General features: G+C 37.6%; 1 protein-coding gene across 10 annotated transcripts in view; it reads right to left on the bottom strand.

Annotated features, from left to right (window-relative positions):
• Nucleotides 1-25,986, bottom strand: part of RELCH (RAB11 binding and LisH domain, coiled-coil and HEAT repeat containing) — a 113,720-nt gene that overhangs the window by 76,699 nt on the left and 11,035 nt on the right. For all 10 annotated transcript variants that reach the window (XR_015154169.1, XR_015154168.1, XR_015154170.1 and 7 more), the window contains exons 2-5: nt 10,781-10,870; nt 4,335-4,406; nt 4,168-4,223; nt 3,951-4,064 (exon numbers count right to left, since the gene is read on the bottom strand). Coding sequence is in view for 6 of the 10 variants with exons in the window: in XM_086373695.1 (XP_086229821.1) it covers nt 3,951-4,064; nt 4,168-4,223; nt 4,335-4,406; nt 10,781-10,870 (332 nt within the window). In the remaining 4 variants the exon portion in view is untranslated. The remainder of the gene's footprint in view (nt 1-3,950; nt 4,065-4,167; nt 4,224-4,334; nt 4,407-10,780; nt 10,871-25,986) is intronic.

The following is a 25,986-nucleotide window of genomic DNA, read 5'->3' as shown; positions in this document are numbered from 1 at the left end:
CACTGAGCAGCATCCAGTGGCTAAAGAAGACGGAACTGAGGAGCACTTGCACTGCCCTTTGTAAAATAGCTTTATTGGGGTATATAGTTAATAAGTAACAAACGGCACAATTTAAATCTGACTCTTTGCGACCCCAGGGACTGTAGCCCGCCAGGCTCCTCTGTCCATGGGATTCTCCAGGCAAGAATACTGGAGTGGGTTCCCATTTCCTTTTCCAGGAGATATTCCCAACCCAGGGATCGATCCTGGGTCTCCCGCATTGTAGGCAGACACTTTTACCGTCTGAGCCACCAGGGAAGTCTTAAATCCACAAGCTAACTTAAAATGTGCCATCTGCTAAGTTTTGACATCTGACTACACACTTGAAGAGATCACTGCAATCAAGAAGATGAACTTGGGGGCTTCCCTGGTGGCTCAGTGGTAAAGAATCTGCCTACCAATGCAGGAGACACAGGTTCGATCCCTGATCTGGGAAGATCACACTTGTCATGGAGCAACTAAGCCTGTGTGCCACAGCTACTGAGCCTGTTTGATCTCAGGCCTGGGAGTTGTAATTACTGAGCCCATGTTCTGCAACTACTGGAGCCCACACCCCCAGAGTCCGAGTTTTGCGACTGAAGAGTAGTCCCCACTCGCTGCAAAGAGCGAAAAGTCAGAGCAGCAATGACGGCCCAGCACAGCCAAACATAAACAAACAAAGCAGAGAAAAAAAAGAAAAAAGATTAAACACCAAAGCTACGGAAAAAAAAAGATGAACTTGCTCACTCCCTAGAGTTTGACCGGCCGCTTGCAAAACTTCCCCTTTTCCTCACGTACGCCCCGTTCCTAGGCAAACACTGCTCTGTTTTCCATCACTGTTACAGGTTTATGTTTCTTAGCATTTTATGTAAGTGGAAGCATACAGCAAGTACTCTATTTGCCTGGTTCCTTTCATCCAGATTATTGATTTTCAGAGTAATCTATGTTGCATCTGTCAGAGGTTCATTTTTTTTTATTGCTGAGTTAGCATTTGATGTAACGATACATCAGAATTTTTTATTCAACTGCCTGCTTTTGGATACTTGGGTTGTCTCCCTAATGTCAGCTATTACAAATAAAGTTGGTGTGAACACTGCGTAGGAGTCTTGGTATGAACATCTCCCTTCACTTCTCTTGGACTGTAATATCTAGAAACAGAATGATCAAGTCATATAGGTGGTGAAGGTTTTAATTTTTTTAAAATAGCTTGCTAAAAAATGTTCCAAAGTGACTGTACCATTTTGGATTCCCATGAGCAATGATGATATTTCTACTTACTCCACATCTTTGCCAAGACTTGGTACAGTCTCAGTTAAACATTCTAATAAGTGTGCTATGGGATTTCATTGTGACTTAATTTTTATCTACCTAATGACTAAAGATGTAGAACATCTTTTTTCATGTGCTTATTTGATATCCATATAGGTTCTTTGTTATAAATCATCTATATTTTTTATAAATCATGTATATATGTTTGTTATAAAATCATCTATATAAATTTTTTGTCCATTCTTTTAAAAATTGGGTCTTTTTTTATTATTCATTTTATAGAGTTCTTTAAATATTCTGGATAGAAATTCTTTATCAGATATGTTACTTGAAATATTTTACCTAATCTATGGCTCATCTTTTCATTTGTTTAGAGTTGCTTTCAAAGAGTAGAAGCTATTGACTTTGATGAGAACAAATATCTGATGAAGAACACCATACTTCTGGTGTCATATATAAGAAATCTTGGCCTGCCTTCCAGGGTTGCAATGAATTTTTCCATGTTTTCTTCTAGGAGCCTTATGGCTTTAGAATTTACATTTAAATCCATGATCCATTTGAATTACTTTTTGTGTATGGTGTGAGGTATGGTTCAAAGTTCATTTTTGGAGGTATATAGATATCAAAATGGTACAGTACCAATCGTAAATTGGTACTGAATGGAATTTACTTTGTGCTTTGTTAGACATCAAAAGATCATCTATGTGTGAGCTAATCTCTTGACTCTCCACTAAGTTCCAATGATCTATGTTTATATCAGTAAGATACTGTCTGAACTATAATATCTTAAAGTCAGCTAGTTGAAGTCCCCTAAGTTTGTATTCTTTATTAAAGTTGTTTTGGCTATACTATGTTATTTCCATTTCCACAGAAATTTTAGAATAAGCTAACCTCTACAAAAAAAACTGGCGAGATCATTAGGATTGTATTAAAAGTACAAATCAATTTACAGAAATGGATACTTTGACAATACTGAATCTTATCTATTAGCACAATATGTCTCTTCTTTATGTCTTCTTTATTTTCTCTCAGCATGTATAATAGTTTTCAGTGCATAATCCTTCATCATATTTATCCCTAAGTATTTCCTATTTTTTTGACACTTTTATAAATGTTATCTTTAAAATTGAATGTTTATTTGTTGCTAGCATAAATACAATTCATTTTTGTTTACTGACCTTGAATCCTACAGCTTGTCTATCATTACTTATTATAGTGTTTAACACTATAAGCAGTCTATAGGATTTTCGATACATAGAATCATGTTACCAGTGAAAGTTTTCTTTCTTCTTTTCCAAAATATATGCCTTTTATTTTTTTTTTCTTGCCTTGTACTGGCTAGATTCCTCAGTATGATGTTCAATAGAAGTAGTGAGAGCAGATATTCCTGTTTTAGTCCTTATCTATTCCGTATCATTCATCATTAAGTATGATGTTAGTGATAGTTTTTCTATAAATGTCTTATATGAATCTGAGGAAATTCCTCACAATTCCTAATTTCTTTAAAGTTTTTACAGGAAAGACATGTTTGATTGTGTCAAGTGTTTTGAGCTGATCATATCATTTCTCTTTTGAAAAGTTTCTTAAAATGGTGAATTACAATGACTGATTTTTGGACTAATCAATCTTATGTTCCTCAGATAAACCATTTGGTCATTCTGTATTAGCACTTTTACACACTGTTGGATTTAATATAGTAAAATGTTATATAGAATTTCTATATCCATGCTTATGAGGAAAATGAGCCTGCAATTTTCTTTGTTAGCCAGGTCTGTATCTGGTTTTGAAATCAGAATTATGCTGGTCTTATAGAATGAGTTATGAACAATTCCCTTCTCTTCAATTTCTAGAAGAGTTTGTGGAAAAGTGGTGTTACTTCTTCCTTAAATATCTGGTAGGTATCTACAGTGATATAACCTTGCTCATTTACTTTACTTTTTCCTTAAAAGTCTAGTAGATATCTATAGTGATATAACTTTGCTCATTCCAGATTCTGATAATTTGCTTCATGTCGCTTTTTCTTAATAAGTCAGGCTAGAGGTTTACCAATTTCATTAACCTCAAAAACCCAGTTTTTTGTTATTATTAATTTTTCTCTGTTGTTCTCTGTTGCCTATATCACTGATGCTATGCTAAGTCACTTCAGTCGTTTCCAACTCTGTGCGACCCCATAGACGGCAGCCCACCAGGCTCTCCAGTCCCTGGGATTCTCCAGGCAAGAACACTGGAGTGGGCTGCCCTTTCCTTCTCCAATGCATGAAAGTAAAAAGTGAAAGTGAAGTCGCTCAGTCGTGTCTGACTCAGCGACCCCATGGATTGCAGCCTAACAGGCTCCTCCGTCCATGGGATTTTCCAAGCAAGAGGTACTGGAGTGGAGTGCCATTGCCTTCTCCATATCACTGATATGTTCTCATTTTTAATATTTTCTTCCTTTTAATTTCTTTGGACTTCAGTTAGTTTTCTTTTTCTAATTTCTTAAAATAGAAACCAATCTTCATCAATTTGAAATGTTCTTTCTTTTCTATTCAGTATTTTGGTGTTATGGAATTTTACTGTATGTATACCTTTAAAAAAAATTAAAGCTAGATAAAAGAAATAAGTACATTATAAATTAGAAAGGAAACAAATTATTGTAAAAAAAAAATAAAAAAAGGAAACTGTACCTGATCATCATTTTCATCTGAAAACGTTATTGATGTCAGCTTGTAGTTATTCTTCAATAAAAATTCATTGACTAAGAAGTTTAGAGCTCTCTTTTCAAGAGGTTTGATTGGCTCCTAGAGACAGACAGAAGATGGAAACAGTACTGTAAGTCTTCTGCTTTCAATACTTGTGCTCCATTTCACATGGAAGATACTTTTAGATCTGTCATTCACCCACCTGAATTTCAGGACTTGATTTGTAATTTTTTCGTTCCTGTAAAGGAACTTCATGTTCTGGTGGAAGAAAATACAAATAATATTTTACTCTTTTACATTTTAAAATATCTCAGCTACTTCTACATTGTCAAAGTAGAAAAAGTCTCAAAAAAGTTGTATGTACACCACCTGCAGCCTTTGTCAGGTTGGCTCGGAGGGCCTGAATGGTCTCCTTGGCTTTCCGTAGTTCAAACTCCAGGACTGGACAGGGATTTGGAATAAACACACACAGGCATCCAACCAAGAAAAGGGAAACAAAAATAAAAAATAAAAAGCAAGGATGGGTATGGAAAAAAAATACAATTTGTATTGAAAACAGAAAGCATGCAATCTTTATGAAACTTGTGAACGCATGCAGCAGAGTTGATTTGCAAGCAAACTGGTGAATGTTTTCCATAGTTTTAGAATACAGGGGACTACTGATCACATGTTCTAGCTGTCTGACAAGGAATAGCTCTATTTAAAAATAAAATCTATGGCAGACTCTCATTTAGGCAAATAAAAACCTTGGGTGTTGTGCTTCACTCAGTCTAGGTAGGAAATGGAATGGAATGTTTCCAGGTGACATAATTTAGGGGAAAAGACAAAACTTAGATGAAGTTCAGCAAATACAGTTAAAGAAAATCTTAGGATTAAAAAAAAGTATTTATCTAGAATAATGTTTTAAATCAACATACAGAAACAGTGAATATATTCTTTCATTAAGATGTTGAAGAAGTATGTTTTAAGTATCTTACAAATGTGGGATGTCTATCAATTTTTCTATAAACAAGTATATATCTTCTGTAAACAAGCACAGATATGTTAAATACATATCTAAAAAAAGTTCCAAGGGATTTACTTTAGGTTTCATTTAAAGCCAAAGAATAGACATACGTTTGTTTTTTAAGTTACAATTAAAATCATTCTAAAGCAAATGATTGTGTGCAATTCTAATAAGAGTGTAGTTATCTAAGGATACTGAATAAAATTAAGTAGAATTTCAAAGTTTCTGACAACTCTTCAAATAGATATTTGTTCACATTAAGAGGTACTAATGAAACTTAAAGATTCCTCCTGTTACTGCAGACTCTAATACAATAAACATGAATATTGAGGAAACATTTTAATGAGCTTTTTGAAATGTTTCATCATCAACAAGATTTAACTATGTCTTTACTGGGAATTTTCTTTAAAATATATAAATACTGCTTTGAAGAAAAAAGTATTGGAGGGAAAAGTCATTTCTGTGAAGTAAAGCTCTGAGAAAATTAAGTGATCTTTGTCACAACTGGATATTAAAAAAATTATTATCTAAATAGTTCTGCATAAAGATGAGTAAATTTAAAACTTTAGAGATGCAACTTTTTCCTGATTGACTAATAAACAGAAAAAAGAAGATGGCAAATGAAATGCTATCAGAGACAACAAAGCTATAAAAATATATGGAAAAAATAGAATTCACTCAGTTTGCACATTTTCCTTAAAAACTTAAGATGTAACTGAATCACATCTAGTACATGAAGGCCAATTATTTTGATGCACAGAATTTCACCGCAGCAACATGAAAGCACAGTAAAAATCAGATGATGTGTATATGACTTTTTTTTTGGTCGTCAGCAATGCTGATCTGCAAACCTTTCTGTGCAACAAAGTAGAAACATTTTCCCTAAAAATTACACTTCTGGAAGCTCTTAGAGTTTGTATTTAAAGTCAGACTGCACAGATTTGATGTGTAAGGTAAGTACAGAATAGATTTACTTTTCTTCTATTTCAAAACTCTAGGTTTTGATTTAAAAACACTTCACTATAGCAAAGTAAGTACACATATCATACTTTCAGTATCACTTACAATTTACTAAGACATATTACAGAACAATTGCAGATCAGAAATGCCCTGTACCAGAATGATAGAATATGAAAAAAAAAAAAAAAAAAACCAAAAATTGGTTAAAACACAAACTGTGGGGGAAAAAAAAACAACTCAATTCAACTGGTGAAAGTTTAGGTGACCAAGAGCAAAACAATGAATGATCAAGGCACAGAAAGCCAGAAAAACCCATGTCAGACGGCAAGAATTTATATTTTTATGCACATCTACACATACATTGCCAAATGCCATTAGAAGTTACCACTGCTTTTAAAGCTAGTGCTTATCAAAATGAACTCACTCTGCTGCATGTTTCTTAATATATAATACAGACTTTAAAAGACAAAGGCATATCTTTGAAGCTATAGCACATCTCTATAAAGGCACAGTATGATCAAATAATTGCAGTTATGTGAAAAGTTTTCCATGAAAGGTCTGAACAGATATATTTACACACATACGTATTTGTTACTTCTTTATTCAAAGATATTGGATTAAAACTCAAGACTTATTACTTTGTAAAGCAATATATTATACCAAACGACCTCCAAGTAGTTTTCAAACATTATAATTCTTCATAAGAATGTCTGAAGAAGTGAATGCTTTTAAAACACACTGTAGGCACCAGCTACCAGCCTGCTCACTGCACCGCCCCAGCCTCTACTAGCCCAATACTGCTGAATGCCATTTTAGTGGAGCTAAAGTAACAACTGCAAAGATATAGGTATACTGTAATACTGCATATTATAATCTTACCAAAATAATTAATGACTACGTCATTATCAGCCGTTCTAGATTGGCTGAAACAGTTATTTCTCAGTCAAGGTTGGCTAATACTGGTATTGTATCAGTGGTACTAGATGAGGCGCTTATGACTTGGGATATATGCCAGTGTGTATCATTACTATCTTAAAATATTTGTTAAGTCTTAGTTCTTTTGGCACAAAACTCAAAATAATGGTGCTCTATAAACATCTGTTCATTTAGAGATCTTTTCCTCATTAAAGGAACACCTGCATAGACTTATAACCAGATTTTTAAATTTAGGAAAATGATGATGAAAATCATCACATACATACATGTATATATCTCTCTCATACACACACACACATATACGTCAGATAAACAGTTTACTAATGGTTGGAGCAGACTCGCATTTGCATCATGGGGCAATGGACTCAAAGCCTGTGTTATCTATGAACTCCTTCTGCCCGAGACTGGTACAGGAACATCAAAAAGAGATTTTTGTTCTTTCTCAGTAAGGTTTACATGTGATCCAATGACAGATGACATGGTAATTATCTCTTCTCAATTACTGGCCTTTCAATTAGCTTCTAAGTTACTATCAATGGTTAGTAAAGAGACAAAAGTCTCTTTGGAAATGGGAATTGTGATTAATTTAAATTTTCAGCCACATATCACACACTTAATTCAACAACAGGCTATGGTACAAGAGCCCTAAGAGTCTAAAGGTTATTTTCTTGGAATAACATGTATTTTCTTCCTTTTCCCAGTGAAGATGAAAGACTGCATCCATTCATGCATTTATCCTGAAGGATCACTGACTCATAATATTGTGTTCGTTTCAGGTGTATAGCATAGTCATTCCATTTTTTGTAGCCTATATCTCATTATAGGTTATTACAAGATATTAGATATAAACTTTTGTGCTATGAAGTAAACCCTCGTTGCTGATCTATTTTACGTTTAGTAGTTCGTATCTGTTACTGCTATACTCCTAACCTGTCCCATCCCCCTCTCTCTCCCCGCTTTGCAGAACCACAGCTTTGTTTCCTATGTCTGTAAGTCTATTTGTGTTTTATACATAGATTCACTGGTATTACTGTTAGATTCCACATATAAATGATATCACATACTATTTGTCTTTCTCAAGACTGCATGTATTTATATATTAGCATTATATAGTAAGCAAAAATTATTTTATTTTCCCAAACTTAGAGAAAGAGTATAATCTTTAGATTAAAAATACAAGGTCAAAACTACCAACTATTTAAAATTTTCCTTCTTAGTTATGTTTGGTTATGATATTTTGCTTAGTTATAACATCTGGCTTTTACATCCATGTTTCCCCTAATTAAAAATACTAGCATACCTAATAACAAGAATAACGATGAACCTCTTAAATTTGACTTTAGGTTTTCAAATAAAAATTAGAGGAATGAAAATAATTACATGGTCTATGTCTGGGTTGAAGTTTTTTTCAAATACATAACCATCTGAACAATAATACAATATACAAAACTAAATATATTTGGTTCAGTTCAGTTCAGTTGTTCATTCGTGTCCGACTCTTTGCGACCCCATGAACCGAAGCACGCCAGGCCTCCCTTTCCATCACCAACTCCTGGAGTCCACGCAAACCCATGTCCATTGAGTCGATGAGGCCATCCAACCATCTCATCCTCTGTCGTCCCCTTCTCCTCCTGCCCTCAATCTTCCCCAGCATCAGGGTCTTTTCAAATGAGTCATTAGTTTCAAATAAACTAAAATATCATGTATTTAACACTTAATAAATAACATATAACATCCAACATTTACTATGTAATTAAATATAACATAATGCCACTTAACAAATGATGTAATTAGGAGGATAAGTCCTAAAATTATTGAAATAATTCCCATTTGATTTGCTAATTTTCAGATATTACTGATGTGATTTGCACTTTCGACACAGCTCTTTACTAACCATTGGCAGTAACTTAGAAGCTAATTGAAAGACCAGTAATTGAGAAGAGATAATTACCGTGTCATCTGTCAACTAACAATGCTTAGGACTAAATCATGACAATTGAGGCGGCAGTTGCACTGAGTCTTCCAGTGACTTCCCCCTTCAGCTGACACTGCTATTGTTCTCACTGCCGCATCCTCTCTGAGCCTCTGCTGAACTAAAAATGATTACATCATTTTCCCCCTTAACTCATGTAACACTCTTTGAGATTTTTAAACATTCAATAGCTCTTTTCTCAAGCAAGAAATGAAAAGCACATATTGGAATGTCATTTTACATAGGTCAAACTTAATCCTTCACTCTACGAGGTGGCATATGGTATGATCAGTCGTGGGCTCTGCTGCTGGGCTATCTACATTTGAGTCTTCACTCTGCCACTAAAGTCTTAAGACTCTCTGAGTGCCTCAGTTTCTTGGGCAGTGGAAGATGAGGATAATTCTATAACTTAATGCGTTAAGATACTTTTACAAAGTGTTCAGAAAAGAGCAAGTGCTCTATAAAAATTAGCGCTCAATAGCACTCATCTTTATTCATGATGACTAGAACAGGCAAATATATGGCAGGTTTTAACAACCTTGTTCCAGTAAAGGGAAAAAAATTCAACAGGGTTGATGAAGAGAGGGAGCCACAGTGTGGATGTTCCCTGACCCCAAAGGGCCCTCACAGGCTCCACTTGTCTCATGTGGCATCTTTCCTACACCAGGTGTGCCCACCACCCCAGCTCGGGAAAATGCCTAACTGAGGGTGGCTTCCCGTCTATCTCAGAGTCAACGTCCCATGAAAACCACAATTCCTATAAAGACATTCAGGAACTACTTCAATAACTAACAGTCACAGCCTGAAGCACCAGAAAGGTGCCAGTCCCTTGACATCTGAGGAGCCAGAGCTTCTATACTGGTAAATTCAGGGTGGACCCCCCAGAAGAATCCAACTGGCCTCATCTGATGAGGGCAGAATACAGAGGGTACAAATTGGTCTTCTGAAGTCCCTACAGATCCAATGGCAATGCCAAAAAGGCAAAACTGGCGGGAGAGTGGAGAGGGGAAGGAGACTGGAATGAGGAACCAAGCAACTAAAAAGGATGCTGCTCTTCTTTTTGGAATGGGCAAAGTCCAGGAAGCCCTGAGTGGACCAAGTATTAACAACCTTTATTTTCAGGATCACAGGAAAGTCAAATGAAGTTTCTAGAGGGATGCAGTGGCGGCCACGGAGAATCCAAGGAATGAAGACAAAGTTTTGATCACCAATCAGCATGGAAGTATGTAAACCAATTTTTAACCATCAGCAGAGTTGCATTGGTATATACCATGTCAATGGAGAAGGCAATGGCACCCCACTCCAGTACTCTTGCCTAGAAAATCCCATTGATGGAGGAGCCTGGTGGGCTGCAGTCCATGGGGTCGCTACGAGTCAGACACGACTGAGCGACTTCACTTTCACTTTTCACTTTCATGCATTGGAGAAGGAAATGGCAACCCACTCCAGTGTTCTTGCCTGGAGAATCCCAGGGACGGGGGAGCCTGGTGGGCTGCCGTCTATGGGGTCGCACAGAGTCGGACACGACTGAAGCGACTTAGCAGTAGCAGCAGCATACCATGTAAATATTACTTAGCCCTGGTCTGGAGGATAAAAGGAAAGAGGAGAGCAAGGTCCAAATAACTTTGCACTAAAGCATGGCTGACTTACACCTGCTTTCCACCAGTTTTATAACTATGTGGCTGTAAACTGTTAGATGTGAGCAGAACTCAGCAGTCGCAGGCACACATAACCAAGAACTCAGAGCATCACTGGAAAGAGCGGATGGGGCTGCTGAACATTCAGGAATGCTCCCTGAAACCAATAAATTAGTAACATAACTTCATATGATAACTATCTAATTCTATTCACATACTGAACTGTAGAAGAAAGAGAATTTTTCAAGTCATTTAATTATTTCTGGAATGTCAAAAACATCCAAATCTGTCTTTAGACTCTTACCTGCCACTCTCTCATCTGTTTCCCTGTTACCATCATCTGAATATCTTGCAAAGTCTAAAGAATCAAGGGTACTGATGCTCCCGGCTCGATCTGTAATAAATCAAAAACAGAAAAAAAAAAAAGAAGAAGAATTAAACAGCTTTTTATTTAACTGCCAAAATAAGCACCTGGAAATCAATTAATTACCTATGATTTTTTCCTCCAGTTAATAAACTATGATTCTAAGGTGTAGGAATTCTATTACAACTATAACGTAAAAATGCTCATACTAAGTAAAGTACTTTGAGGTAACTCAAGTTTCCCTGCCCAGATCTCTAACTCCCGAACAAGACACACGCAGGGTATAATGCAAGCAGCCTAGCTAAGGAGAACAGAACTGCAAACAATTTGGATTTTATTCCAAGTCCAATGGAAAAACAACAGAAACACATACATTTTTAGAAACTGGCTGCTGTCAGCAAAGTGGTTTTCAGAGAGACCAGCTCAGAGGCTATTATGTAAATCAACTATACTCCATTAAAAATAAAAATTAAAAAAGAGAGGCTACTAGAGTCATGTAAGGGCTTCCCAGGTGGCATTAGTGGTAAAAAAGAACAACAACAACAACAAAAAACAAACCTGAGCCAATGCAAGAGACATAGAGACTTGGGTCTGATCCCTGGGTCAGGAATATCCCCTGAGGAAGCCATAGCAACCCACTCCAGTATTCTTGCCTGGAGAATCCCTCGGACAGAGGAACCTGTGGGCTGCAGTCCACAGGGTCGCAAAGAGTCGGACACGACTGAACTGACTTAGCCGCAGCATACATACAGAGGCGTGTAGGTGAGAGATGATCAGATCTGGCCTAGAATAGAGGTGCTAGAAATGTGAGAAGTGGGCAGATTTGGGTTATTTTTTGGTGTAAAACATGTCCTGGTATTGAATTGAATGTAGGTTTAAGTAAAAGAGAGAAAACAAGGTGATTCCTGAAGACTCCATTTACTGAATTTGTAATATGAGATGCAAAAGATGAACGCAGGGGCTTTAGGAGGTCTGTGCAGGGGTGGTAGAATGTTCTTAGCTTTAGGCAGATTTTTAAGTGTCTCTGAACAGAAAAATACACTGTAAAAATTCTCACTTGAAGGAAGAAATCAAAGCTGACACTTATTAAGGGAGATGTACCTAGCTAATGCAAAGAAGGGACAATAGGTCAACTCTTCATTAAGTCATGCTACTTACAGAGTGCCCACTGCTCTAAGGAACAGATTATCTGTTTAGAAAGCGCTATCTGGGCAAATAAATGCAGATGACAGAAATACAGATTTGAAATCACATATGGCCCCCCCCCTCCTTTTAAAACAATCAGTATATGCCAATAATTGAAATGGTTGGCTTTCAAATAGAGTTACGCTATTATCAATGTACCTCTTATCTTTAAACTCCTATTAAGGTGAACTGTGTACTCTTCTGAGAACACTGTGTTTGTATTCAGAGCAGCATTTAATTTCTCTGCACTTTAATTATATCTGATAAATAACAACTTACTATTAACTTATGTTGTAAGATGGTATAAACAAATAACAGGGAATCAAGTACACATCAAATCATTAGAGCATAATTTATTTAAGCATAAACCAGGAAATATCAAATAACAGTATTTACTATAGAAATCTCAAAAGTTCATATTAAAATAGGGTGAAATTAGGAATATTACTCAGCCATAAAAAAACTACATGACTGAATTTCAGTGCTTTATGATGAATGAGAGAATCTTTATACAGAATACACACTGTGTAATTTCCTTTACATGAAGTTTTGGAATAGACAGTAGTAATTTATGGTAGAAACAATCATTATAGTGGTTCTTGGAGCGGTGGTTGAAAGGACCAGGGGCTGAGTGACTGGGAAGAGGTGTGAGGGACCTTTCCGGGCTGACACGAGTGGACAGGAGGCTGGGTCATCACAAGCGCATTCATGTGTTGAAGCTCATCAAATAGCACACTTGAGACACATAGTTTACTGTCTTTAAACTTGCCTCACAGGAAAAAAAGGTGAATTCTAAACATTGAGCCCGAGTCAGTGATAGGCATGCTGAAATATTTAGAGGGAAGTATACCGGTGTTGAAAAGCTTCTCTGGTAGCTCAGTCGGTAAAGAATCTGCCTGCAGTGCAGGAAACCTGGGTTTGATTCCTAGGTCGGGAAGATCCACTGAAGAAGGAAATGGCAATCCACTCCAGTATTCTTGCCTGGAGAATCCCATGGACAGAGGGGCCTGGCAGGTGATAGCCAATGTGGTTGCAAGAGTTGGACACGACTCAGCAACTAAACCACCATCAATACTGATAATCTGCAACTTAATTTGGAATGTACAAAAAATAAGATGAACTTTCAGATGGGTAGAGGATCAGGGAGAGTTGTATAAATTGGAGATAAAGCAATCATAGTAAAAATTTAATTGCATAATCGAGGTGGTAGATAAAGCAATCACAGTAAAAATTTAATCACACAATCAAGGTGGTAGATATCAGCTGTAAAAATTCTTTCCCACCTTTCTTAAGTTTGGAAATTTTCAAAAAAAAATGTTGGAAAAAAACTGGATGTACAAAGGGGACCAGAAAAACTCACATTTAAGTCCAGGATCCACTGACTCCTAGAATTTAATAACTGAAGTTCTAATACTGGGAAATAGCTATGATTTCTTATTGTCTTAAATTACAAAATAAATAATTTTGTTTTACTTCTACTGTTTGAAATGGAACCAGAGTTAGACAATGTGTCACAAAAAGAAAGGAAATAAATTTCAAAATATAATGGATAAACTTCATAAGGCTTTTTACTTATACATCTTTTAAACAAGTAAAAGTACAAAATGATTGACTGGAATAGACCACTGACCTATGAATACATCTGCCTGGTAAATAACTAATATATATTATAAAATGGTGTCCTCAGATCATTATATGTATACTACCTCAAATTTCCTGTTGTTTTTTTTAATGACTTTTCTCCAATGATTTGTACCATACTGAAAATAAGAGCTCTTTCCTCCAATTATATAAATACACATACTATAAATAATTATAAAAATAGAGGTACATAGAAAAGTAGATAAACCATTCCAATCTTACTAAGATTGAAACATGATCAGAGATTATTAATTCCACCCCCCCCCCCCCGAATTTCTAGATATTCTTTTCTGAACTCTTTTCCCCTTGTGTAAGTACACATATACATTTCTGCAAAAACAGAATGGATACTAGCATCTTTGTAACTTGCTTTTTAAAAATGAAGATCATGTAGTGAGATTTTGCCATATTGATAAGGCGATGGATACACATTGCTTAGACCGCTTTCTAAATTAAGTAAGCACAGCAATCTGAGTTCCATCCACAGTATACAACAGCAGTTGTCAATGTCTGGTATTATTATTTTTCATCTCACCAATTTAACATATACTATAAGGTTGTCTTATTTAATTATGCATCTCTTTGATTCCTGGTGAACTTGAACATTCTTTTAAAGATATGATGGCTATCTACCTTTTTTGAGTGTATGTGTGCAAATTTTCTGTTCACTTTCTTTGACCATGTTAACTAGCATCCAGATTTTCCTGGTAAGTTGTTTTGCTATTACTGCCCTGATCAGAAGCTCCTCTTGAGGACTAGTCCCTCTGCTCACACTCAGAAGAATGTTTTAGCTCCTCACTAGCTCGTCTCATGTCTCCAACCTGTGTGTTAAAACATGTACACCCAGTAGGATAAATCTTTATCAACCAACATTCTGGTGGTGGTGTAGCAGACCTCACTGTTTTATTCCTGAGTTTCATGAATGGTGAAGTATGATGCTGGTTGTTGATTTCAGAAATATATATTTCTACATGTTAAGTATCTAATGTTAGTTTTCTAAGTATTTCTTTCTCTTTCTGGTATTTTCAGTCAGACATACAGGCCTACTAGGTTAGAGCCTATTTGATCATCATACATATTTCTCCACTAAACTATTTCTCCAGAAGTTTGTAATAGGAAAGAGTCTTTGGAGAAAGCAAATGCAGCTTAATTTCTGTCTTGGTATTATTATGACCATTGAAAAATATATTCTTTTTCTTTTTAGTTCCAAGCCAACAATTTTATATTCTCCAAGGAAAAAAACCTTTAATATCTTTTAAACTACAATAACATTAATGTCATAAAAGTAAAAGCAATCTCCCGATGTATTAAAATATATGCCATGTCAGAAAATAATTATGTATGGAAGAAAGTAATTTCAACTTTGATGGAGTTAACCTATAACAGTTTGTATATAAAATATACTTTGGAATTTAATACTAATAGGTGAGATTTATCAGTTTTTCCAGTAGTCATGTATGGATGTGAGAGTTAGACTATAAAGAAAGCTGAGCACCAAAGAATTGATGCTTTTGAACTGTGGTGCTGGAGAAGATTCTTGAGAGTCCCTTGGACAGCAAGGAGATCCAACCAGTCCATCCTAAAGGAAATCAGTCCTGAATATTCATTGGAAGGACTGATGCTGAAGCTGAAGCTCCAATATTTGGGCCACCTGATGAGAAGAACTGACTCATTGGGAAAGACCCTGATGCTGGAAAGATTGAGGGCAGGAGGAGAAAGGGACAACGGAGGACGAGATGGTTGGATGGCAACAGCGACTCGATGGACATGAGTTTGAACAAGCTCTGGGAGTTGGTGATGGACAGGGAAGCCTGGCATGTTGCAGTTCATGGGGTTGCAAAGAGTCAGAGACGACTGAGCGACTGAACTGAACTGAGGTAAGATTATAGCTTCTAGATAAATAAGTTTCTTTGGATTCAACCAGAATTCTTTTCCAGGGCAAGCACATACCTTTCCAAATACTCTGATATAAAAGAGGAAGAGTTTGGAAAAACTAGCCTCTTTTCTTAAGAAAGAAGCTATTACCACTTTCTAATATACAGTATACTGCAAAGCATTTCTTCAAATTCCAAGATTGTGTAACTTCTTAGTAATTCACTTTGTAACTCAGAAACTGAATGATCAGGGACTTCCGTCATAGCTGGCAAACCAGTAAAACCTGTATGTAAGTTTCAGTAGTCCTGAAAACTAAAACCATTAGACACAGTGTAACTACAAGGCATGCAGACTGATTTCATAAATTACTGTATGAGAGTAGTCTTATTTATATACATTTAATCTTTTAGTACTGATGACAGAATGTACTTTTACAATAGCTAAAAAAATTAGTTTCAGATTCTTGAAAAGCTATCTTTTATAGAAATTAGATATCAATAGCACTGTAAAAGAAAAATGTATCAGAAAAATTGATCAGCTCCTGACTGGTAAACTGCATTGGTTAATTCAGTGAACATTCAGTGAACAACTACTGTGTACCAGGTTAATAACAGGAAAATACAATAAAGAATTAAAGAATAATTTTTAAAGACTATAGATATAACTGATTCTGAAGAACAGACTTAAAATTTCTGAATACTTCTCTCTATACTGTTTAAATTTTTTACAATTAATACTTTTTGTAATATGGGCATTTTATAATTAAAAAGTCATTAAAGTACCCAATTTACAATTAATGGATTTAAATAAAAATAATGTCAAGCAATTAGATTTAAATTTCAATTTGCTTAGTAAAGATCATTTACTGAACTACACCTGTGTCATGGGTTAGGGTTAAAGCAAAGAAAAGAAGTATATAGTTTATAAATTCAGTAATAGATAACAAATTTACCTTAAAAATAATTATATCTAAATTTGAGGTCACACATAAACACTCTAGTATATTATCCATTTAAATTAAAAAATGGATCTTAGAAATTTCTCAGTGGCAAAATTTACATTTAGATTTCGTGGTCTTCAGTTCTTCTCTAACATGGGGACTCATTTCACTGGCCCCTATGTTCAAAATATTTGAGAGCTAGAAGGAATCTTAGAGACAGCCCAACCCTTCATCTTGACTAATAAAAAAACAGTGTGTATTCATTCAGTGTATATTTACTAATCCATGGAGTGGAGGAGAAAGATACAAATTCAGTAAGACTTGGCTCTAGCCTTGAGTAAGCTTATAAACCACTGGAATTCAGTCAGGTACACAGATAATAACAATACAATCAGACTACGTTAAAGGTGAAGCAAATTAACCTTTGTGAGAAGCTCGGGGTATAATTTAAGTCTCCCAGTTTCCAGTTCACTGTCTTTTCTTTGTCACAAGATTTCACTGAGTTAAATATCAAATTAAAAGACTTACACTTAGGAACAGGCAAACACTGAAACTTTATTGACTATTCACTAAAGGTAAAGTTTCTATAATGCGGGATGACTTAACCATATGAACAGCTGTCAGGTAAAGAGGAGGGTTATTATTAACAGCATTAGCTATTATTATATTTAACACTTTCTGACCACTTATTCCCTAACAGAAGCAGTAGATATTAAGAAGAGGGGGAAGGAATACACAGAAGAACTGTACAAACAGGATCTTCACGACCAAGATAATCACGATGGTGTGATCACTCACCTAGAGCCAGACATCCTAGAATGTGAAGTCAAGTGCGCCTTAGAAAGCATCTCTACGAACAAAGCTAGTGGAGGTTATGGAATTCCAGTGGACCTATTTCAAATCCTGGAAGATGATGCTGTGAAAGTGCTGCACTCAGTATGCCAGCAAATTTGGAAAACTCAGCAGTGGCCACAGGACTGGAAAAGGTCAGTTTTCATTCCAATCCCAAAGAAAGGCAATGCCAAAGAATGCTCAAACTACTGCACAATTGCACTCATCTCACACACTAGTAAAGTAATGCTCAAAATTCTCCAAGCCAGGCTTCAGCAATACGTGAACCATGAACTTCCAGATGTTCAAGCTGGTTTTAGAAAAGGCAGAGGAACCAGAGATCAAATTGCCAACATCCGCTGGATCATCGAAAAAGCAAGAGAGTTCCAGAAAAACATCTATTTCTGCTTTATTGACTATGCCAAAGCCTTTGCCTGTGTGAATCCCAATAAACTGTGGACAATTCTGAAAGAGATGGGAATACCAGACCACCTGACCTGCCTCTTGAGAAACTTATATGCAGGTCAGGAAGCAACACTTAGAACTGGACATGGAACAACAGACTGGTTCCAAATAGGAAAAGGAGTACTTCAAGGCTGTATATTGTCACCCTGCTTATTTAACTTTTATGCAGAGTACATCATGAGAAATGCTGGGCTGGAAGAAGCACAAGCTGGAATCAAGATTGCCGGGAGAAATATCAATAACCTCAGATATGCAGATGACACCATCCTTATGGGAGAAAGTAAAGAGGAACTAAAAAGCCTCTTGATGAAAGTGAAGGAGGAGAGTGAAAAAGTTGGCTTAAAGCTCAACATTCAGAAAACGAAGATCATGGCATACGGTCCCATCACTTCATGGGAAAGAGATAGGGAAACAGTGGAAACGGTGTCAGACCCTAACCCTAACCCTAATCTTTTTGGGCTCCAAAATCACTGCAGGTGGTGACTGCAGCCATGAAATTAAAAGACGCTTCCTCCTTGGAAGGAAAGTTATGACCAATCTAGATAGCATATTGAAAAGCAGAGACATTATTTTGCCAACAAAGGTCCGTCTAGTCAAGGCTATTATGGTTTTTCCAGTAGTCATGTATGGATGTGAGAGTTGGACTGTGAAGAAAGCTGAGTGCCAAAGAATTGATGCTTTTGAACTGTGGTGTTGGAGAAGACTCTTGAGAGTCCCTTGGACTGCAAGGAGATCCAAACCAGTCCATTCTGAAGGAGATCAGCCCTGGGATTTCTTTGGAAGGAATGATGCTAAAGCTGAAACTCCAGTACTTTGGCCACCTCATGCGAAGAGTTGACTCATTGGAAAAGACTCTGATGCTGGGAGGGATTGGGGGCTGGAGGAGAAGGGGACGACAGAGGATGAGATGGCTGGATGGCATCACTGACTCGATGGATGTGAGTCTGAGTGAACTCTGGGAGTTGGTGATGGACAGGGAGGCCTGGCATGCTGCGATTCATGGGGTCGCAAAGAGTCGGACACGACTGAGTGACTGAACTGAACTGAACTGACCACTTATTCTGTGCCAGATATTTTTCACAGATAAACAGGAGCTGTTACCTTCTGCATTTTGCAGTAAAGGATAAAGAGACTATCCCAGACTCACACAACTGGGAAGGAGCAGAGTAGAAATATTAATTCAAGCCCTCTGACGCCAAAGCCTGTGCTCTAAACCATTAGTTTTCTTGAGCAACATGTGAAAGCCTGCAGGCTCACATCTCCTAGATACCAGCCACGTTGGGCTTGATACTGTGAATGATCTCAGTAAGGTCAACCTGGACTCAACTTTCCTCAGGCTACAGAGGGAAAAGCTAATTTTACAAGGAATATTCCAAAGTTACATATTTAAAAGATCCCAATACCTAAAGATCATCTCTTTAACATACCATCTACATTTATTTAAAGGCTTATTTGTCAGGCACAATATTAGGCACTGGTGACAAAAAGAGAAATAAAATATGGTCTCTTTTCTCTATTCATGCTAAATAAATATTTATGAACTGCCTACTTTGGGCACTTGTGCCAGGTGTGAAAGAAGACAAAGCTATATGAGACAGGAACTCCAACAAACAGCTGAAAAAAGAATCTAGTCAGCGAAAACATCAACACACAAAAACAAGAGCAGCAGTACCACAGTCACAAGTTTCATATAATTAATTTCCATGAGAGAGAGACCAAACAAACATACAAACAAAGTTCAGAGGACTTAGAGACCACTATGAGGAAGGAAGATTAACTGGACCTTCCCTTAAAGATAAACAGAATCTGGAAAGCAGAAAAGAACGATGGAGGAAAAGAACATGAAGAGAAGGAAAAATAATACGGACAAGAGCACTGAGACAAGAATACATAAAGCAAGTTCAAGAAACACTAAGTAAACGACGTGAGCACAACAAAGGGCTGTATATGGCAGTGCGGATGAACACACAGGACAAACAGAAGTACAGGGAGAGCTTTATGAGGCATATTTACAATAAAATACTGCAAAGTCATTTTTATCATATACTGTGCAAAAATGGGAAAAATTAAATTCCTAAACAGATTTGTAAATTTTTTTTCTGCAATATATAATTCTGCTATCAAAAAGCGTTCAAAAAAACTGTCTTGGATGAGAGCAATTTTAAAAGGTTTTAGCTAGAGTCACATGAACAAACTGCTTTTAAAATCAATTAAGGATGGAGGAGCCGATTAAAGGCACAGGAACCAGCGATAAGGTAAAGCTGAAGGTCCAGATGAGCGCTAAGGCCTGAACTAGGGTGGCACACAAGCACAGGGCTGACGGAGGGTTGGGAAGAGCCCAGAGAACAGGGTGACAGCACCTCGAGCAGCAGTAGCCACCTCATCAGGACCAACTGGTTTCAGAAACAAATGAACATCACTTCTGACTGCTGAGGAAATGTGGAGAAGGTCACACCCATGACGGCAACCGCGGTCCCCACTCCTCGAGGCTTAGTCGTCTTCCAGGACTAGACCGGAAACTGAGATGTCACCATGCACCAAAGCCTTGGGACTGAAAAGAAGAAGGACGTACTAGTCCAACTCTGTGGATTTCCATAGGTGAATTTCATTCAGCAAATGATTACTCTCCTTTGTCTTGGTGTGGTGCTACAGTTTACCATTTATTTGTTAAATGATCAATATTATTCTACCCGACCTGCCCTCTGCATTAAAATGACTGGCTACTCTGAGTCAGTAAGACATACTCTGAATGGGTTACTAAGATACTTTGCCTGATCACATACTAAAATGACTCAAGAACATTTGCTTAACTGTGCTTTAAAATGGACAAAACAGTAGTTGTGTTGCAATGAAAAGAATGAAAACCTGGCAGCTGATGATGTGGTTTGGAATCCCAGTCTTGCCACTTAAGACATGATACGTACTAAAATACCAAAGGGCACACAAATAAAAGGTGAGCCCACCTTCACCAGCCACCATCACCCTATGGGTCACCAGTCATGGCTTAGACTCTTCTGTACATATCCTTTCAGAAATACGCTAGGCATAGACCAGTTTCTCCCTTTTTGTAGGTCAATGGAAACAATTCACAATATTGCGTGCATCCTAACTAGTTCAACTTGTAATGTATCTTCTGTCATCCCATGTCAGCACATGCAGATCACTCTGCTTTAATTAGCTGATCCCCCTCTGTTGGACATTCAGGTTGTTGTAAAACTTTGACACCTTTACTTGAATGTAGAAGATATAAAAAAATCTAGGTTCAATAATTTTGATGCAAACGAGCTTGTCTTTAATAAAATATGGAATGGAACTGGACACTAAGGAACATGCATTTTTAAAATGTGCTTGATACCACCAAATTACTCTCAAAGAGTGTCCTACCAAGAGTATATAAGTATACATCTTACTTTCCAACCTTTGTATTATATGTATTTTGATCAAAACTACACTCAGAAGACAACATTGTTTACAGACAAAAAAAAAAAACTTGTTAGGAAGAGTTCAGTGAGCCTGTAGACTCAAAAACCCACGTATCAATACAAGCTACCTATTTGTTACAGACAGCTTATTAGAAGGTTCAAGAGGCAAAAATCAGTATTCTTACTACTGTAACTTACCACAATGCAAATATTAAACATTAAGAACATAATAAAATATGACTAAGAGATTCTGGTGATATATTCGTTACTCTCATCATCTCATCTCATACTCTCTGGACATTTCTCCTTATTCATACATCCATTCTCCACACTGCCTATCCCCCAACACACACATACACACACACAAGCTTTATTCCTTACAGTGATTGTAAAGAATGCCTATAATCTGGAACTACTCTTGAATAAAAAAATTAGAAGCTTTTAAGGCTGCTGCTACACACTTCTCCAATGGTGGTACTATTTCTGCACATATATACAGAATATTTACAAGACTCCCCATACAGTGTAATGTGCGGGCAATACTCTGCAATACTTATTACAGTGCAATAAGAAGCTATTGCTGTAATTCTGTCTGCTTGAAACATGTCAAATGTATCCTAAAAGAGATCTTTGTCAACATGACAGTAAGAATTATCAACTGACTCTCAAAATTTCCCTTCCAAATAAAACTGACCTTCACGGTAAAATAGCAATAGGAGACTGAGAACAGAGAAGCTGGCACACAGGTACCAATCATCTGTGAGCAAAGAATGGCGTGTTTCGCTACTGTCTTGTACAGGAGACAGGGACCAAGACCATCCCCATGGAAAAGAAATGCAAAACGGCCAAACGGCTGTCTGCGGAGGCCTTACAAATAGCTGTGAAAAGAAGAGAAGCGAAAGCAAAGGAGAAAAGGAGAGATATAGGCATCTGAATGCAGAGTTCCAAAGAATAGCAAGAAGAGATAAGAAAGCCTTCCTCAGCGATCAATGCAAAGAAATAGAGGAAAACAACAGAATGGGAAAGACTAGAGATCTCTTCAAGAAAATCAGAGATACCAAGGGAACATTTCATGCAAAGATGGGCTCAATAAAGGACAGAAATGGTAGGGACCTAACAGAAGCAGAAGATATTAAGAACAGGTGGCAAGAATACACAGAAGAACTGTACAAACAGGATCTTCACGACCAAGATAATTACAATGGTGTGATCACTCACCTAGAGCCAGACATCCTGGAATGTGAAGTAAAGTGGGCCTTAGAAAGCATCACTATGAACAAAGCTAGTGGAGGTTATGGAATTTCAGTGGACCTATTTCAAATCCTGGAAGATGATGCTGTGAAAGTGCTGCACTCAATATGCCAGCAAATTTGGAAAACTCAGCAGTGGCCACAGGACTGGAAAAGGTCAGTCTTCATTCCAATCCCAAAGAAAGACAATGCCAAAGAATGCTCAAACTACCGCACAATTGCACTCATCTCACACGCTAGTAAAGTAATGCTCAAAATTCTCCAAGCCAGGCTTCAGCAATACGTGAACCATGAACTTCCAGATGTTCAAGCTGGTTTTACAAAAGGCAGAGGAACCAGAGATCAAATTGCCAACATCTGCTGGATCATCGAAAAAGCAAGAGAGTTCCAGAAAAACATCTATTTCTGCTTTATTGACTATGCCAAAGCCTTTGCCTGTGTGAATCACAATAAACTGTGGACAATTCTGAAAGAGACGGGAATACCAGACCATCTGATCTGCCTCTTGAGAAACTTATATGCAGGTCAGGAAGCAACAGTTAGAACTGGACATGGAACAACAGACTGCTTCCAAATAGGAAAAGGAGTACTTCAAGGCTGTATATTGTCACCCTGCTTATTTAACTTTTATGCAGAGTACATCATGAGAAACGCTGGGCTGGAAGAAGCACAAGCTGGAATCAAGATTGCCGGGAGAAATATCAATAACCTCAGATATGCAGATGACACCACCATTATGGCAGAAAGTGAAGAGGAACTAAAAAGCCTCTTGATGAAAGTGAAGGAGGAGAGTGAAAAAGTGGGCTTACAGCTCAACATTCAGAAAACTAAGATCATGGCATCCAGTCCCATCACTTCATGGCAAATAGATAGGGAAACAGTGGAAACAGTATCAGACTTTATTTTTTGGGGGCTCCAAAATCACTGCAGATGGTGATTGCAGCCATGAAATTCAAAGACGCTTCGTCCTTGGAAGGAAAGTTATGACCAATCTAGATAGCATATTGAAAAGCAGAGACATTATTTTGCCAATGAGGGTCTGTCTAGTCAAGGCTATGGCTTTTCCAGTAGTCATGTATGGATGTGAGAGTTGGACTGTGAAGAAAGCTGAGCACCGAAGAACTGATGCTTCTGAACTGTGGTGTTGGAGAAGACTCTTGAGAGTCCCTTGTACTGCAAGGAGGTCCAACCAGTCCATTCTGAAGGAGATCAGTCCTGGGTGTTCTTTGGAAGGAATGATGCTAAAGCTCAAACTCCAATACTTTGGCCACCTCATGCGAAGAGTTGACTCATGGGAAAAGACCCTGATGCTGGGAGGGATTGAGGGCAGGAGGAGAAGGGGACGACAGAGGATGAGATGGCTGGATGGCATCACCGACTCGATGGATTTGAGTTTGGGTGAACTCTGGGAGTTGGTGATGGACAGGGAGGCCTGGCGTGCTGCAATTCATGGTGTCCCAAAGAGTTGGACACAACTGAGCGACTGAACTGAACTGTGCAAATTTAATAGATGATACAAGACAGATATTCAATATAAGGCAACAAAAAAGGCAGACATGTACCAAACACATATGCAGAAATAACTTAACAATGCAGAATATATTCTTTGTGTTCATATACCAGAGTCAAGATGATATTCGTATTTCACATCACTAGAAACACAAAACTCGGTGTACACTGCATAGTTATAGGATTTGGTGTCAATTAATGGCAGAACACTGGAGCTGTAATTCCCATTACAAATGTTTCTTGTTTTGCTAGAATTTATTACATGCAAAATTTGACAAAAATACCTTAAATTGACTCAAGAAAGAAAAGTACAAAGTACATCATCATATAGCTACCACCTGATATGAACAATGGCTAACATTTTGCAAAATTTAAAAAGAAATAAAGTTCACGTCCCTAATGTTTCCTTGGAGAAGGCAATGGCACCCCACTCCAGTATTCTTGCCTGGAAAATCCCATGGACGGAGGAGCCTGGTAGGCTGCAGTCCACGGGGTTGAGAAGAGTCGGGCACGACTGAGCAACTTCACTTTCACTTTTTACTTTCATGCATTGGAGAAGGAAATGGAAACCCACTCCAGTGTTCTTGCCTGGAGAATCCCAGGGACAGAGGAGCCTAATGTGCTGGCGTCTGTGGGATTGCACAGAGTCGATACGACTGAAGCAACTTAGCAATGTTTCCTTCCTCAAAGGCAATCGCAGCCATGGATTCAGTGTGACTCTAGTTGATGTTTTTAAACCTATAGCACATATCACTTCAGTTCAGTCACTCAGTCGTGTCCGACTCTTTGCAACCCCATGAACCACAGCATGCCAGGCCTGCCTGTCCATCACCAACTCCCGGAGTCTAAGTACCCACAAATAATATATTGTTTTATGCATTTGAAAATGTACATAATGGCACTGAACTGTGTGTGATGCTTCACAATAGATCTGATTAAGGCTGCTAAGACCTCCATTCTATGAATATACTATAACTAGTGTTTCCACTGGAGAAGGCCGTGGCACCCCACTCCAGTACTCTTGCCTGGAAAATCCCACGGACGGAGGAGCCTGGTAGGCTGCAGTCCATGGAGTCGCAAAGAGTCGGGCACGATTGAGCAACTTCACTTTCACTTTTCACTTTCATGCACTGGAGAAGGAAATGGCAACCGACTCCAGTGTTCTTGCCTAGAGAGTCCCAGGGATGGTGGAGCCTGGTTGGCTGCCATCTATGGGGTCGCATAGATGGACACGACCACAGATGGACGCTTCAGTCGGACACGACTGAAGCGACTTAGCAGCAGCAGTAGTGTTTCCACTATGTATGGCCAAAAGCACTGCTTCCAACGTTGTACACACCTCGTTATGCATCCTCGTTAAGTTCTAGATAAATAGTTATATGTGGAAAAGCTGGGTTCACCGGTGTGCACCGCCTTCAGTTTTACTGTATTTTATCAAAACATATTTTATAGTAGTTGTACTGACAGTTCTACTGGTGCCTGCTTCCTCCATATGAGGAATACTAAGTGTCAGACCTCTTCATATTCTGCCAAAAGCTCAGGTATAGGTTTTACAATATGCATTTCCCTGATTACTAGTGAACTTGAGCAACTTTTCATTGGTTTGCTTCTGCCTATTTTCCATTAGGTTATTTTCCTTCCCTTACTTTGCAGGGATTCTATACAGATTCTATATTTGAAACACTTTTTGACTACTATATTTATGTGTCAAATATGTACTCCTAGTCTATGGTTGTCTTTTACTTTATGCTATCTTTTCACATACAGGAATTTTAATTGTGATACAAATATATCAATCTCTTCAAAGTCTACAATTTTTATGCATAAGCAATCTTACCTCAAGGTCATAAATATGTTTTAATATTTCCTTCAAAAAGTCTTCAAGTTCCATTTCCCACATTTTGTATTTCAATTTATTTGGAAACTTTGTTTTGATGTGTGCATGTATATGGTAGGAAAGAAAGAAAGAACTTCCCTCTAGAAGGAGAAAAGTGTATTGAATAGTCTACCCTCTCCTCCTTTGTCTGA

The sequence above is a fragment of the Bos grunniens genome, chromosome 24 (genome assembly GCF_055505025.1).
Source record: "Bos grunniens cultivar Pamir isolate PY7600 chromosome 24, Bosgru_T2T1.0, whole genome shotgun sequence".
NCBI lineage: Eukaryota > Metazoa > Chordata > Mammalia > Artiodactyla > Bovidae > Bos > Bos grunniens.
Note: the sequence above shows the minus strand (reverse complement) of the source record. Positions and strands in the feature narration are given on the sequence as shown.